The sequence below is a fragment of the Sus scrofa genome, chromosome 14 (genome assembly GCF_000003025.6).
Source record: "Sus scrofa isolate TJ Tabasco breed Duroc chromosome 14, Sscrofa11.1, whole genome shotgun sequence".
NCBI classification, from domain to species: Eukaryota; Metazoa; Chordata; class Mammalia; order Artiodactyla; family Suidae; genus Sus; species Sus scrofa.
The window spans coordinates 62,607,716-62,620,246 of record NC_010456.5 but is presented as its reverse complement, the minus strand read 5'-3'; the positions used below and the strand labels follow the sequence as shown (position 1 = coordinate 62,620,246).

The following is a 12,531-nucleotide window of genomic DNA, read 5'->3' as shown; positions in this document are numbered from 1 at the left end:
AGATTCTAAAGGCAGCAAGAGAAAAACAGACTTAGTTACAAGGGAACTCAAGGCTATCAGCTGATTTCTCTATAATAATGTTGCAGGCCAGAAGTGAGTGGCAAGTTATATTTGAACTCTTGAAAATAAAAATATGCAACCTAAGATACTCTACCTAGCAAGATTATCTTATAGAAGGAAAAAAGAAAGTACTTCTCAAACAAAAACTAAAAGAATACAGCAATACTATACCTATACTAAAAGAGACATTGAAAGGTCTCTATAAATAGAAAAGAAGCACAAATCTATAAGAAAGAAATTCACAGTTGCAAAGTAATCCTTTAAATATGCCAGTACACAGATTTTTTAAAAAGTCAAAAATATTTGTGAAAACAAAAGCTACAATGAACAGCAAAAGGATAAATGTGAAGATGTAAAAGAGGACATTAAAATCATAAAATGTCAGGGAGGGGAGTAAGAAAATGCAGTTTTTTAAAAGAATGTGTTTGAGCCTTTATGACTACCAGTCTAAAGAAAGTTAGGTTTGGTAATGAGTCAACATGCCTGAAAAACAGGGTAACTACACATCAAAACCATATTATACGTTCACAAAAACAAAAAAGGAGAACTTGAAAATAGAAGAAAATAAAATCATCAAACCACAAAAGGAAAAACAAAGAAAAATGAAGACATACAAAATCAACTGGAAAACAAGGTTTAAAATAGCAGTAAATAAACATCTCAACAAATACCTTAAATGTTAATGTACTAAATGCTCCAGTCAAAAGACACAGATTGGCTAATAAAACAAAAGGCTAAAATACACTGCCTACAAAAGACCCATTTTAGGGTGAAGGACAGACAGAGATTGAAAGTGAGGGGATGGAAAAAGATATTTCATGCAAATGGAAATGACAAGAAAGTGAGGGTAGCAATACTCTTATCAGACAAAATAGACTTTAAAATAAAGGACATAAAGATAGAAAGACACTATATAATGACAAAAGTATAAATACAAGAAGAGTATTACACTTGTTAACATATATGCACCCAATATAGGAGAATCCAAATACATAAAACAAATGCTAACAGACATAAAGGGAGAGACTGATTGGAATACAGTAACAGTAGGAGAATTTAAACCCCACTCACAATGGACATATCTTTGAGACAGAAAATCAATGAGGCAACAGAGATCCTAAATGACACAACATAACAGTTAGACTTAATTGATATTTTCAGGACATTACATCCAAAAAAATCAGAATATTCTTTTCAAGTGCACATGGAAGACTGAATCAAGAACAAATAGATACTTTGAACAGATTGATCACTAAAAGTGAAATAGAATCTTTAGTAAACAAAACCCCACAAAACTCCCTGCAAACAAAAGCCCAATACTGGATGGCTCACTGTAGAATTCTACCAAACATACAAAGAAGAATTTATACTGTTCCTTCTCAAACTTTTCCAAAAGTTCAAAGAAGAGGGAATGCTCCCGAAGTTATTCTATGATGCCACCATCACCCTGATACCAAAACCAAAGACAGTAACAAAAAAGAAAATTACACGTCAATCTCTTTGATGAATATAGATGCAAAAATTCTTAATAAAATATTTGCCAACTGAATCCAACAACACATAAAAAACTTCGTACATCAAAATCAAGTTGGATTCATCCCAAGGTTACAAGGATGGTTCAACATATGCAAATCAATGACACACCACATCAACAAAAGAAATAACAAAACCATATAATTATCTCAACAGATACAAAAAGCATTGGATAACATCAATATACATCAATGGTAAAAACTCTTACCAAAGTGGGTATAGAGGGATCATATCTTGACATATTAAAACCTACTATGACAAACCCACAGACAACATAATACTTGTTTGATAAGCTGAAAGAAAGCCTTCATAAATCTGGAACAAGACACAGATGCCCACTCTCACCACTTCTATTCAACACCGTATTGAAAGCCTCAGCATTCAGACAAGAAGAAATAAAATATATCCAAAATGGAAGGGAAACAGTAAAACTGTCATTATATGGAAATGACATGATACAGTGTAGAAAAAATCCTAAAGACCTCACACAAAAGTTACTACAATTAATAGATTCAGCAGGATAGAAGGATACAAGATTAAAATACAGAAGTCTGTTCCATTTCTTTACACTGTAAGTGAAATACCAGAAAGGTAAAATAATGAAAATCCTTTTTAAAGTTGCATTAAAAAGAATAAAATACTTGGGAATAAGCCTGACCAAGGAGGTGAAAGACCTATGCAGTGAGAACTATAAACACATAAAGAAAACTGAAGATGATTCAAAGAAATGGAAAGATATCCCATGCTTTTGGATTGGAAAAATTAATATTGTTAAAATGGCTATACTACCCAAAGTAATATACAGATTTAATGTGATCTCTATCATATTACACATGCAATTTTTCACAGAACTGGAATAATTCATAAAACTTATATGGAACTATAAAAGACTCAAAACTGTGAAAGTAATCCTGAGGAGAAAGAACAAAGCTGGAAGCACAACCTCCCAGACTTCAGACAAGACTACAAATTTATAATAATCAAAAAACAGTGTGGTATCGGCACAAAAACAGACATATGGGTCAACGAAACAAAACAGAGCCCAGAAATAAACCCACATACCTATGGTCAATTAATCTTCAACAAAGAAGACAAGATTATACAAAAGGAGAAAGAAAGGACAGTCTCTTCAACAAGTGGTGTTGGGAAAGTTGGACAGCAGCATGTAATTCAATGAAATTAGAGCACTCCCTCATATTATACATAAAAATGAAATGAAATCCAAAGGGTTTAAACATTTAAATATAAGACAGGACACCATAAATATCCTAGAAGAGAATATAGAGAAATCTATCTCTGACATAAATCACAATAATACTTTCTTAGGTCAGTATCCTAAGGCAGTTGACATAAAAAAAAATAGAAGAGGGACCTAATCAAACTTATAAAATTTTGCACAGAAAAGGAAACCATAAACAAAATGAAAAGACAGCCTACAGACTGGGAGAAAATATTTGCAAATGATGTGACTAACAAGGGATTGATTTCCAAAATACACGAACAGTTCAGGCAAAAAACAACCCAATCAAAAAATGGACAGAAGACATAAATAGACACTTCTTCAAAGACATACAAAAGGCCAGTAGACACATGACAGTATGCTCAACATCACTAATTTTTAGAGAAATGCAAGTCAAAATTATGATGAGATATTACCTCACACGGGTCAACTGGTCATCCATTAAAAAGTCTACAAATAACAAACGCCGGTAAAAAGGGAACCTTCCTACACTGTTGGTGGGAGTGTGGCCACTACAGAAAAGAACATGGAGGTTCCTTAAAAAGCTAAAATAAGAGTTGCCATATGATCCAGCAATACCACTCCTGGGCATATATCTGAAAAAAGATGAAAACTTTAATTTGAAAAGATGCATGCACCCCAATCTTCTTCTATTTAAAATAGCCAAGAAATGAAAGCCTCCTAAAAATCTATCAGCAGATGGTAGATAAAGATGTGGTTTCCACATACTGGAATACTACTCGGCCATAAAAAAAATGAAATAAAGCCATTTGCAGCAACATGGATGGATCTATAGATTATCATACTAAGTGAAGAAAGTCAGAAAGAGAAAGACAAATACCATGGGATATCACTTATATGTGAACTCTAATATATGTTACAAATGAACAAAACCAGAAACAAACTCACAGACATAGAAAAAAATATCATGGTTACCAAAGGGGAAAGAAAGGAGGGGGGCAAGGATAAATTAGGGCTTTGGGATTAGCAGATAGTCTACTATACATAAAATAGATCAACAAGTCTACTGTATAGCACAGGAAACTGTATTCAATATCTATAATAAACCATACTGGAAAATATAAAATAGAAGATAGATATATATGTATAACTGAAATGTAATCACTTTGCTATACATACAAATGTAATACAACATTGTGGTTTCAATATACTTCAATAAAAAGGAGAACATCAGTTATGCAACACTATTATTTTACATTACACTAAGAAAAAAAAACTTCTAATTTCAGTGTGATCCAATGCTTTCTTTTTTCAAAATGTTTTCAGTGTAGTTGATGTACAGTTTTCTATCAATTTCTGCTGTATAGCAAAGTGACCCAGTTATATATACATTCTTTCTCTCACATTATCCTCCATCATGTTCCATCACAAGTGATTAGTTATAGTTCATTGTGCTATACAGCAGGATTTCATTGCTTAGCCACTCCAAAGGCAATAGTTGGCATCTACAAACTTCCAACTCCTACTCTATACTATCCTCTACATTTCCCCCTTGGCAAACACAAGTCTGTTCTCCATGTCCATGAGTTTTATTTTTTCTTTTCTTTTTTTATTACTCAATGAATTTATTACATTTATAGTTGTACAATGATCATCACAATCAAGTTTTATAGGATTTCCATCTCACAACCCCAACGCATCCTCCCACCCCCCAAACTGTCTCCTTTGGAAAGCATAATTTTTTCAAAGTCTGTGAGTCAGTATCTGTTCTGCAAAGAAGTTCACTGTGTCCTTTTTTCAGATTCCACATGCCAGTGAAAGCATTTGATGTTTGGTGTCTCATTGTCTGACTGACTTCACTTAGCATGTTAATTTCTAGGCCCATCCATGTTGCTAAAAATGCTGGTATTTCATTTCTTTTAATGGCTGAGTAATATTCCATTGTGTGTATGTGCCACATCTTCTTGATCCACTCCTCTGTTGATGGACACTTAGGTTGTTCCCATGTCTTGGCTATTGTAAATAGTGCTGCAATGAACATTGGAGTACATGTGTCTTTTTCAGGTCATGGTTTTCTCTGGATAGATGCCCAGGAGTGGGATTGCTGGATCAGATGGTAGTTGTATTTTTAGTTTCCTGAGGAAACTCCATACTGTTTTCCACAGTGGTTGCACAGTGGTTGCACCAATTTACAATCAACAGTGTAATGGGGTTCCTTTTTCTCCACACCTTCTCCAGCCCTTATTGTTTGTAGACTTTTTGATGATGGCCATTCTGGCTGGTGTAAGGTGGTACCTCATAGTGGTTAAGCTGTTGACTGGAGATTTTTCTAAGAAAGGCCTGTATAGCTATGAAATGACCTCTAAGCACTTCTTTTGTGGCAACCCATACTTTCTGAATGGTTGTTTTGAGTTATTTTTTTAATTTCCTATTTGATATCCTCATTGACCCACTGCTTTTTTATTAGCATGTTGTTTAGTCTCCAGGTAGTCAGTTTTTTTCTCATTTCTTTTCCTATGGTTGATTTCTAGTTTAATGCCATTGTGGTCAGAGAAGATGCTTGAATTAATTTCTATAGTCTTAAATTTGTTGAGGTTAGTTTTGTGCTCCAGAATGTGTCAATCATTGAGAATATTCCATGTGCATTTGAAAAGAATATATATTCTGATTTTTTTGACACAATATACTGAAAATGTCAAGTCTAACATTTTTATTGTGTCATTTAGGATTTATCTCGCCTTATTGATTTTCTGTCTAGGGGATCTGTCCATTGATGTGAGTGGGATGTTAAATTCTTCTACTATTATTGTATTCCCATCAATTTTTCCCTTTATGTCCGTTAGTGTTTGTTGTATGTATGTGGGTTCTCCTATGTTAGGGGCATATATATTTATGAGTATAATATCCTCTTCTTGAATTGATCCTTTTATCATTAATTAGTGTCCTATTTTGTCTCTTTATGGCCTTTGTTTTAAAGTCTACTTTGTCTGATATAAGTATTGCAACTCCTGCTTTCCTGTCTTTTCCATGGGAATGAACTGTCTTTTTCCATTCTCTCACTTTAAATTTATACGTGCCATTTGCCCTAAGGTGAGTCTCTTTGTAGGCAACATATTGTTGGCTCCTATTTTTTATCCACTCTGCCACTCCATGTCTTTTGACTGGAACATTCAGTCCATTTACATTTAAGGTAATTATTGGTAAATATGTATTTATTGACATTTTAAACATTATTTTCCAATTGATTCTGTATTTCTCCTTTGTTCCTTTTTTTTTGTTTGGATGATTTCCTTTTATTTTATGCTTGTGTCCTCTTCTTTTTAGTTTTTGTAAATGTATTGTTTGGTTTTGATTTGTGCCCCGTTTTTCAATTATGTTAACCTCTTCCTAAATCCTATATCCTGATAGGTATATAGGCTCAAACACATTCTTTAAAAAAAAGTCTAGATTTTCTTACTTTCCATGATCTTAATTCCTTTTTTTTAACATCTTCATGTTTATCCTTTGTTGTTACTTGTGTTTTCCCTCACTTTTATAATAGGTTTTTTTTTTCCCTTTTAGATCTATATACTGCCTGAAGCGATTACTTTCCAATTGTGATTTCCTCCTCCTTTATCTTCTTAATCCTTTCTATTTAGAGGAGATCTTTCAGTATTTCTTTTAGATTGGGTTTAGTATTGCTATACTCTTTCAATTTTTGTTTTTTGGAGAAACTATTTCTCCGTCTATTTTAAATGATATTCTTCCTTGGTAGCATTCTAGGCTGCAAATTTTTCCCTTTTAGAACTTTGACTATATCTTATCACTCTCTTCTGGCCTGTAGTGTTCTGTAGAGAAATCTGCTGATAACCTTACAGGGGTTCCCTTATAATTAGCTGTTTTTCTCTTGCTGCCTTTAGAATCCTCTCCTTGTCTTTAACTTTTGCCACTTGTGCTTAATATGTCTTATTGTGGGCCTGTTTGGGTTCAACTTGTTTGGGGCCTTCTGTGATTCCTGTATCCTGATATCTGTTTCCTTTAGAATTGGAAAGTTTTTGACTGTAATTTCTTCAAATATATTTTCAATCCCCTTTTCTCTTTCTTCTCCTTCTGGAATCCCTATTAGGTGTAGATTGGCCCACTTTATATTATCTCATAGTTCTCTTATATTGCTTCCATGTTTTTTCATTTTGTTTTCTGTCTGCTGTCCTGCTTGGATGATTTCCATTATTCTGTCTTCCAAGTCACTAAATTTGTTCCTCTGCATTATTCATTCTGCTCTTCAGTTCCTTTAACTCATCTTTGTCTCTTCAAATGATTTTCTAATTTTCCTGGGTCCTACTTATAGTTTCTAGTTCCTTTATAAAGTAATATGCATTACTGTTCATATCCAGTGCTTTCTTTTATATTAAAACATCCTCAACTAAAACAATCTAAAAAAAAAGAGTTTGTGGGTCAGTGAGGTATGACTTGCCTTTGGAACAACAATGGATCTCAAATTCTAGCATTTGTGATCTACAAAGGGAGCTTATTACAACTGCAGATTCAAGAGAAGACCAAGAAACTGTCACAGATTAGAGGAGAGAAAGAAGACATGATAAATAAATGCTATATGATATCCTGGATATGGATTCCCACATTTTCACTCTTTTGTTCTTTCTTCCTTCTTGATATTCCAAAATTCCCTTTTTAAAAAGCATTTCCTTCATGTTTCAAAAACTTCTATTAGTCATTGTTTTAGGGTGGATAGGCTGATGATAAATTCCCTTACTTTTCCTTCATTTGATCATGGTTGATTCTCTTTCACTCTTAAAAGGATATTTTCCCTTCTGGGTTAACTGTACTCTTCTAGAACTTGAACATATTCCGCCACTTCCTTCTGACCTATTTAGTTGCTACTGCTGCTGCTATCAAATTATTTTTCCTCTATAGATAAAGCCTCTTTTTTATTTGACCATTTTTGGGATTTTTTCCCATGTCTTCAGTTTTCAGGAGTTCATAAAGTGTCTTGGCAAGGATTTCTACATGTTTATCTTGTTTGGGGTTTATTTAGATTCCTGAGTCTTTAGGTTTATGTCATTTGCCAAATTTGGTTAATACTGAGCTATTATTTATTTGAATATCTTTTCAGTTCCACCCTCATCCTCCTTTCCTTTTTGACTCTGATGAAACAATATTAGCTTTAGTCCCACATGTCCACAAGGTTCTGCTCATTATTTTTTCAATGTCCTCTCTGTTATTTAGTTTGGGTAGTTTCTTTTGTTCCATCTTCAAATTCACTGATTCTTTCATCTCCTTGATTTTGTTGTTGAGCACATCCATGAGGTTTTTTTTTTAAACTTAGAGTGTGTTTTTCAGTTCAAAATTTTCCATTTGGTTTTTTACATTTTCTATTTCTTTGCTGTTTTCATTTGTTTCAAGTGTGTTTGGAGTTGCTTTTTGAAAAACTCACTTTTATAGTGGCTTTAGAAAATCCTAGTCAGATAATTCCAAGATCTGTATTATTTTAGTGTTGGTGTCTGTTGATCATCTTTTCTCATTCAAGTTAAGATTTTCCTGGTTCTTGGTATAATGAATAGACTTCAGTTGAATCCTGTACATTTTGGCTATTATGAGACTAGATCTTATAGTATTTTAGTAGGCCTCTTCTGACTCCACACCCAGTGGGGGAAATGGGGGGGGTCACTTCACTGCTGTCAGGGGATGAGAGTTCAGGTTCTCCAGTCAGCCTCAATGACATAGGGCAAGGGGTGTGAGTACTGGGTGGAGGTGGGAGTTTGGGGTCCCTCTAGGCTTCTGCTAATATAGTCTAGCTTGGAGAGGTAGGGGTTTTCTCATTACTGCTTCCTATGTGGCCTTCACTGACACTGCAGAAGCAAACCTTATCATCATCCATAGGCTGTGGTACAAGTCCTGGTTTTCACTAGGCCTCTTCTGACACCACCCCAGTGGGGAGGATGATAGGCATCTCATTGCCTCTGGTGGGGGTATAAATCTAAACTTCCCACCTATTCACCCTCCTCTGACACTACCCAGCAAGGGATGAAGGAGGAAGGGATGGTGATTCCTTAGAGTGGGGAGGTGGAAGTCTAGGTTCCCCACTAGGCCTTGGCTGCGGGGTGAGGGGCACAATTTTTTTCCCCATGATATTTGGCTGGAATAGGGTAGTTATTATCTAAAATGTTTCTTTCTTCAAAGCTGTCTCTTAACTGATCATTTGGGCAAACAGAGAAAAACTTCTGGGAAGATTTTTTTTTTTGCCTGTGTACTGATGTGAGTTGATGGCTTCTCTAGCACCTAGTCCAGAGCTAAAAAGAAAATTCAAGGAGCTCATCACTGTATTGTTCCTTGAGTCCCAAGATCCATAACTGGTTTATCTTCTCTCCACCTTTCAGAGTCTAATGTTTAATATATATAAATATGAAATATGTATCTATCTATCTATATATATGAATTATATATATAATGTCCAGGGGTTTTAGCTGTACTTAGTGGGAGAAAGGGAGAAATGCGTTGATTCCATTTTGTCCTGAATCAAAAATTCTTAACCCTGTTACATTTTCATTAATAAAACCCAATTATTAATATGATACATATCCTACATGAATCTATAAGTACAATTATATGAAATTATAACAGCATAAAATATATAAACAAGAATTTAGGCTAGGAGAAATGTCTTAATATCAGTGACTGACATCAATTTTAAGAATATACAATCAAATTCTAGCAACCAAAAAGTACTAGAATTCCTATACATGTCTACCAATCTCAGTGGATTCCTGAAGAGAAAACTTTCAGATACAGAAAGGTATTTTAAGGACAATTCATCTACTTAGTGAACTTGAAGGAGTAAGAGAGAGGAAAGTGGTATTCTGATCTGCGGTAAGGTAAAGCAACATTAATTTAAGAATTCATTTCTAGAAGAAGAGATCAAAATGAGTTCATTCCATATGCACTGAGTCAGAATTTATCCAGGGCTTCTTCATAATTCATAATTATTTAGAAAGTGAGTCAGGAAAGTCAAAAGTTCCTTTCTTCTTAAGTATTGTGAATAACAAGATGACATTTTAAAATTAATTCTGGTAAAGTGTGCCCTAATTAGACTGCATTACATGAAAATGAAATCATGATCCACTGATGTAAATGCATCTTCAGTTAATACAGCCTTTTAAAAAAGCAATGTTGAAAAATTATACCCATGCCTTGGAAAGTATATTTATTATATATATATACTTCAGTATATGTATATAAACTGCATCAAAATACAATTCACATGGGTGGATTTTATTATAGCTATCATGGAAAAGCCAACAAAGGTAAATTTCCTTGTTAGTAAATACATCTTTTATGCTAGTATGTTGGAATCAATCATACAATATATACAATAACTTTTCCACTTTCCATGATTCTTGTCTTTAACTTTTTACTTCTTGCAAGAATTTTTGAAAGTAGAGCAAAGTCTAGAGTATCTAAGGACCTGAGAACAGAAGGCCAATTCCCATCCAAAGGAAAGAAAAAAATCAGAGAAATACTGACCTCCAGTGGCCACCTAAAAAGACACTGGCAATAATCCAGGAATGTAGATCTAGTACCAATGATGTATTTATTTATTCTACTGATGCATTTATTTATTATTAAAAAAATAGAAACAGTGGATCTTTTTTCTTTCTAATTTTATGCTTATCCAACATAAATAAATAACTTTCTTGTTGAATATATAAGATCATTCCCATTCAACAACTGAAAGGTATAATAATTTGTGTTCTGTCTCTCAGTTCATTTTCTCTAAGTTATATGAACGGCATCTACCATGAATTATAGAGACTCAAGGTAAATAATTTACTATAAAAGAGAATTATGGAGTAAACCCTGCATTTGTAGGATATTCAAACATAAGGCAGGAATAGTTTTCATGATCAAAATATATAAAAATATATGATACTGCAAAGAACTTAATTTGAAGAACACATGCCGAAATGCACCTCTCGCTCTCTGTTTCCCTTTGCATTTTTGACAGCTCTGAGCTTATTTAGATCTGGAATCATGATCTTGATTTAAGAAAAACTAAAGAGTCATGAAGCAAACAAACAAAAAACCCCAAAAACTTACTAAATTTTTTTTTTCATATACAATCTTTTCAAGAATACTTTAGAGTTTAAAGTGAGATCAAGGCTTTTAAAATGACAAAGTATAGGGAATTCTGTGAAAAGCTTTAGAACCTATATAGCATTTATCAAGCTAAAAGCTTCAGTCTCGCGTTAAAACACACATCTGCCTATTTATTCTCCTGAATATTTTTCTACAAATATGAAAGCGCTGTAAGTATTAAAACTACCTGTGACATGGAATTTTTTTGAATTCTTGTAAACTGCTTCCAGGGATAAACATATATTCTCAGAAATATAGCTGAACAGTAAAATTCAAAAGTAAAGAAAGGATATTTTCCTCATGAATAATTAACCCAAGATAATGGCTAAGAGATTTCTCTACATAGGCAGAAGCCTGAAAATTTCCCCTCATTCACCCTTTAAAAAATTTCCATGAAACAGTCACGCTTTTAAAAATTCTCTCTTACTCAATGATCCACAAGAGGAGGAGAAAATTTGGTAGATGGTATGAGACAGAAGGCACTCTGTTATTGGGAATTAGAGGTTGAATGTGTACCTGCAAATGAAATGCTCATCCATCTCAACCCTGGAGGTTTAAGATCTTCCATTCAAATAGATAGGAATTGGTATGACAAATGATTATGGAAAGGAATCTAAGTCAAGTGGAAAAAAAATCCTTTGATTCGACTTTTTCTACTTAATGATTCTGGGAATAAAAGTCAGTATAAATAACTATTTTGAGAAGAAAACTAAAATTGCTATTTTGCAGGAGCAGACTTGCGGGAAAACTGAGCCTCGAGGGAAACCTGAGCCTCAAATTTGGAATGGCACTTGGTAAAGCAAATCAGTATATATTTTTGATTCTTACCGAATATAGTCAAAATATTCCTTGTGCTGGTTACGATAAAAAACAGAAAATTTAAGCATTCGTCCTGAAATCACTTCAGCCTTCTCCAATAGCTGTGTGAGATGAACTTTTGAATAATCTGAAAAAAACAGTAGATTATTAAAAATACATTATCAAAAGTATTAAGTATACATGCTTAATAAATTATAGATTATAAAAATTCACTTTTAGGAAATTCATCTTAGTGAGTAGGAAATTGCGCTTAGAAAACATTCATTGTCTTTGTGTGCCACATTTTTTTCTTTCTACAAAAATATTTTTGTCATAGTTTATTGGTTGTTTGGTTGCTTTTTAGAATACCTTTGCATTTTTTTCACACATTGAAATTAAAGATCCTGAAACCAAAATATTAAATAAGGAATACAGTCTCTGTACAACCAAGTCATGAAAATGAACCCTACTAGCCTTCCTTCAATCAGGTGATAAATCAAATAAAAGAAGCTTGTAGCCTGCAATCAATAGCAAATGAAATTTAAAGATGTAATAATAATAACTTCCTTTTAATTTACTTCTTAAATCTATGAGATTGGCAAGGTAGATTAAGTATGACCATTTTATTGCTGCAGAGACTGAGGTTTTTATCACAGTTTGCCAAATGTTCATGAAGCCAGTAACTTAGAGACTCGGCCTTTGGATTCTAGTTAGTAGTTTTGGAGTATGTAAGACTCATGAAATTCTAAAACATCTGTCAAGGTAACCTGATCTTTTCACCAAATTTTTGTTTTGAAAATTGAGGATTG

At 33.6% G+C, this 12,531-nt stretch overlaps 1 protein-coding gene across 3 annotated transcripts in view; it reads right to left on the bottom strand.

Moving 5' to 3' along the window:
• Positions 1–12,531, bottom strand: part of PHYHIPL (phytanoyl-CoA 2-hydroxylase interacting protein like) — a 104,469-nt gene that overhangs the window by 10,137 nt on the left and 81,801 nt on the right. For all 3 annotated transcript variants that reach the window (NM_001244581.1, XM_021072059.1, XM_021072058.1), the window contains 1 exon segment: positions 11,753–11,870. In NM_001244581.1, the coding sequence (NP_001231510.1) occupies positions 11,753–11,870 (118 nt within the window).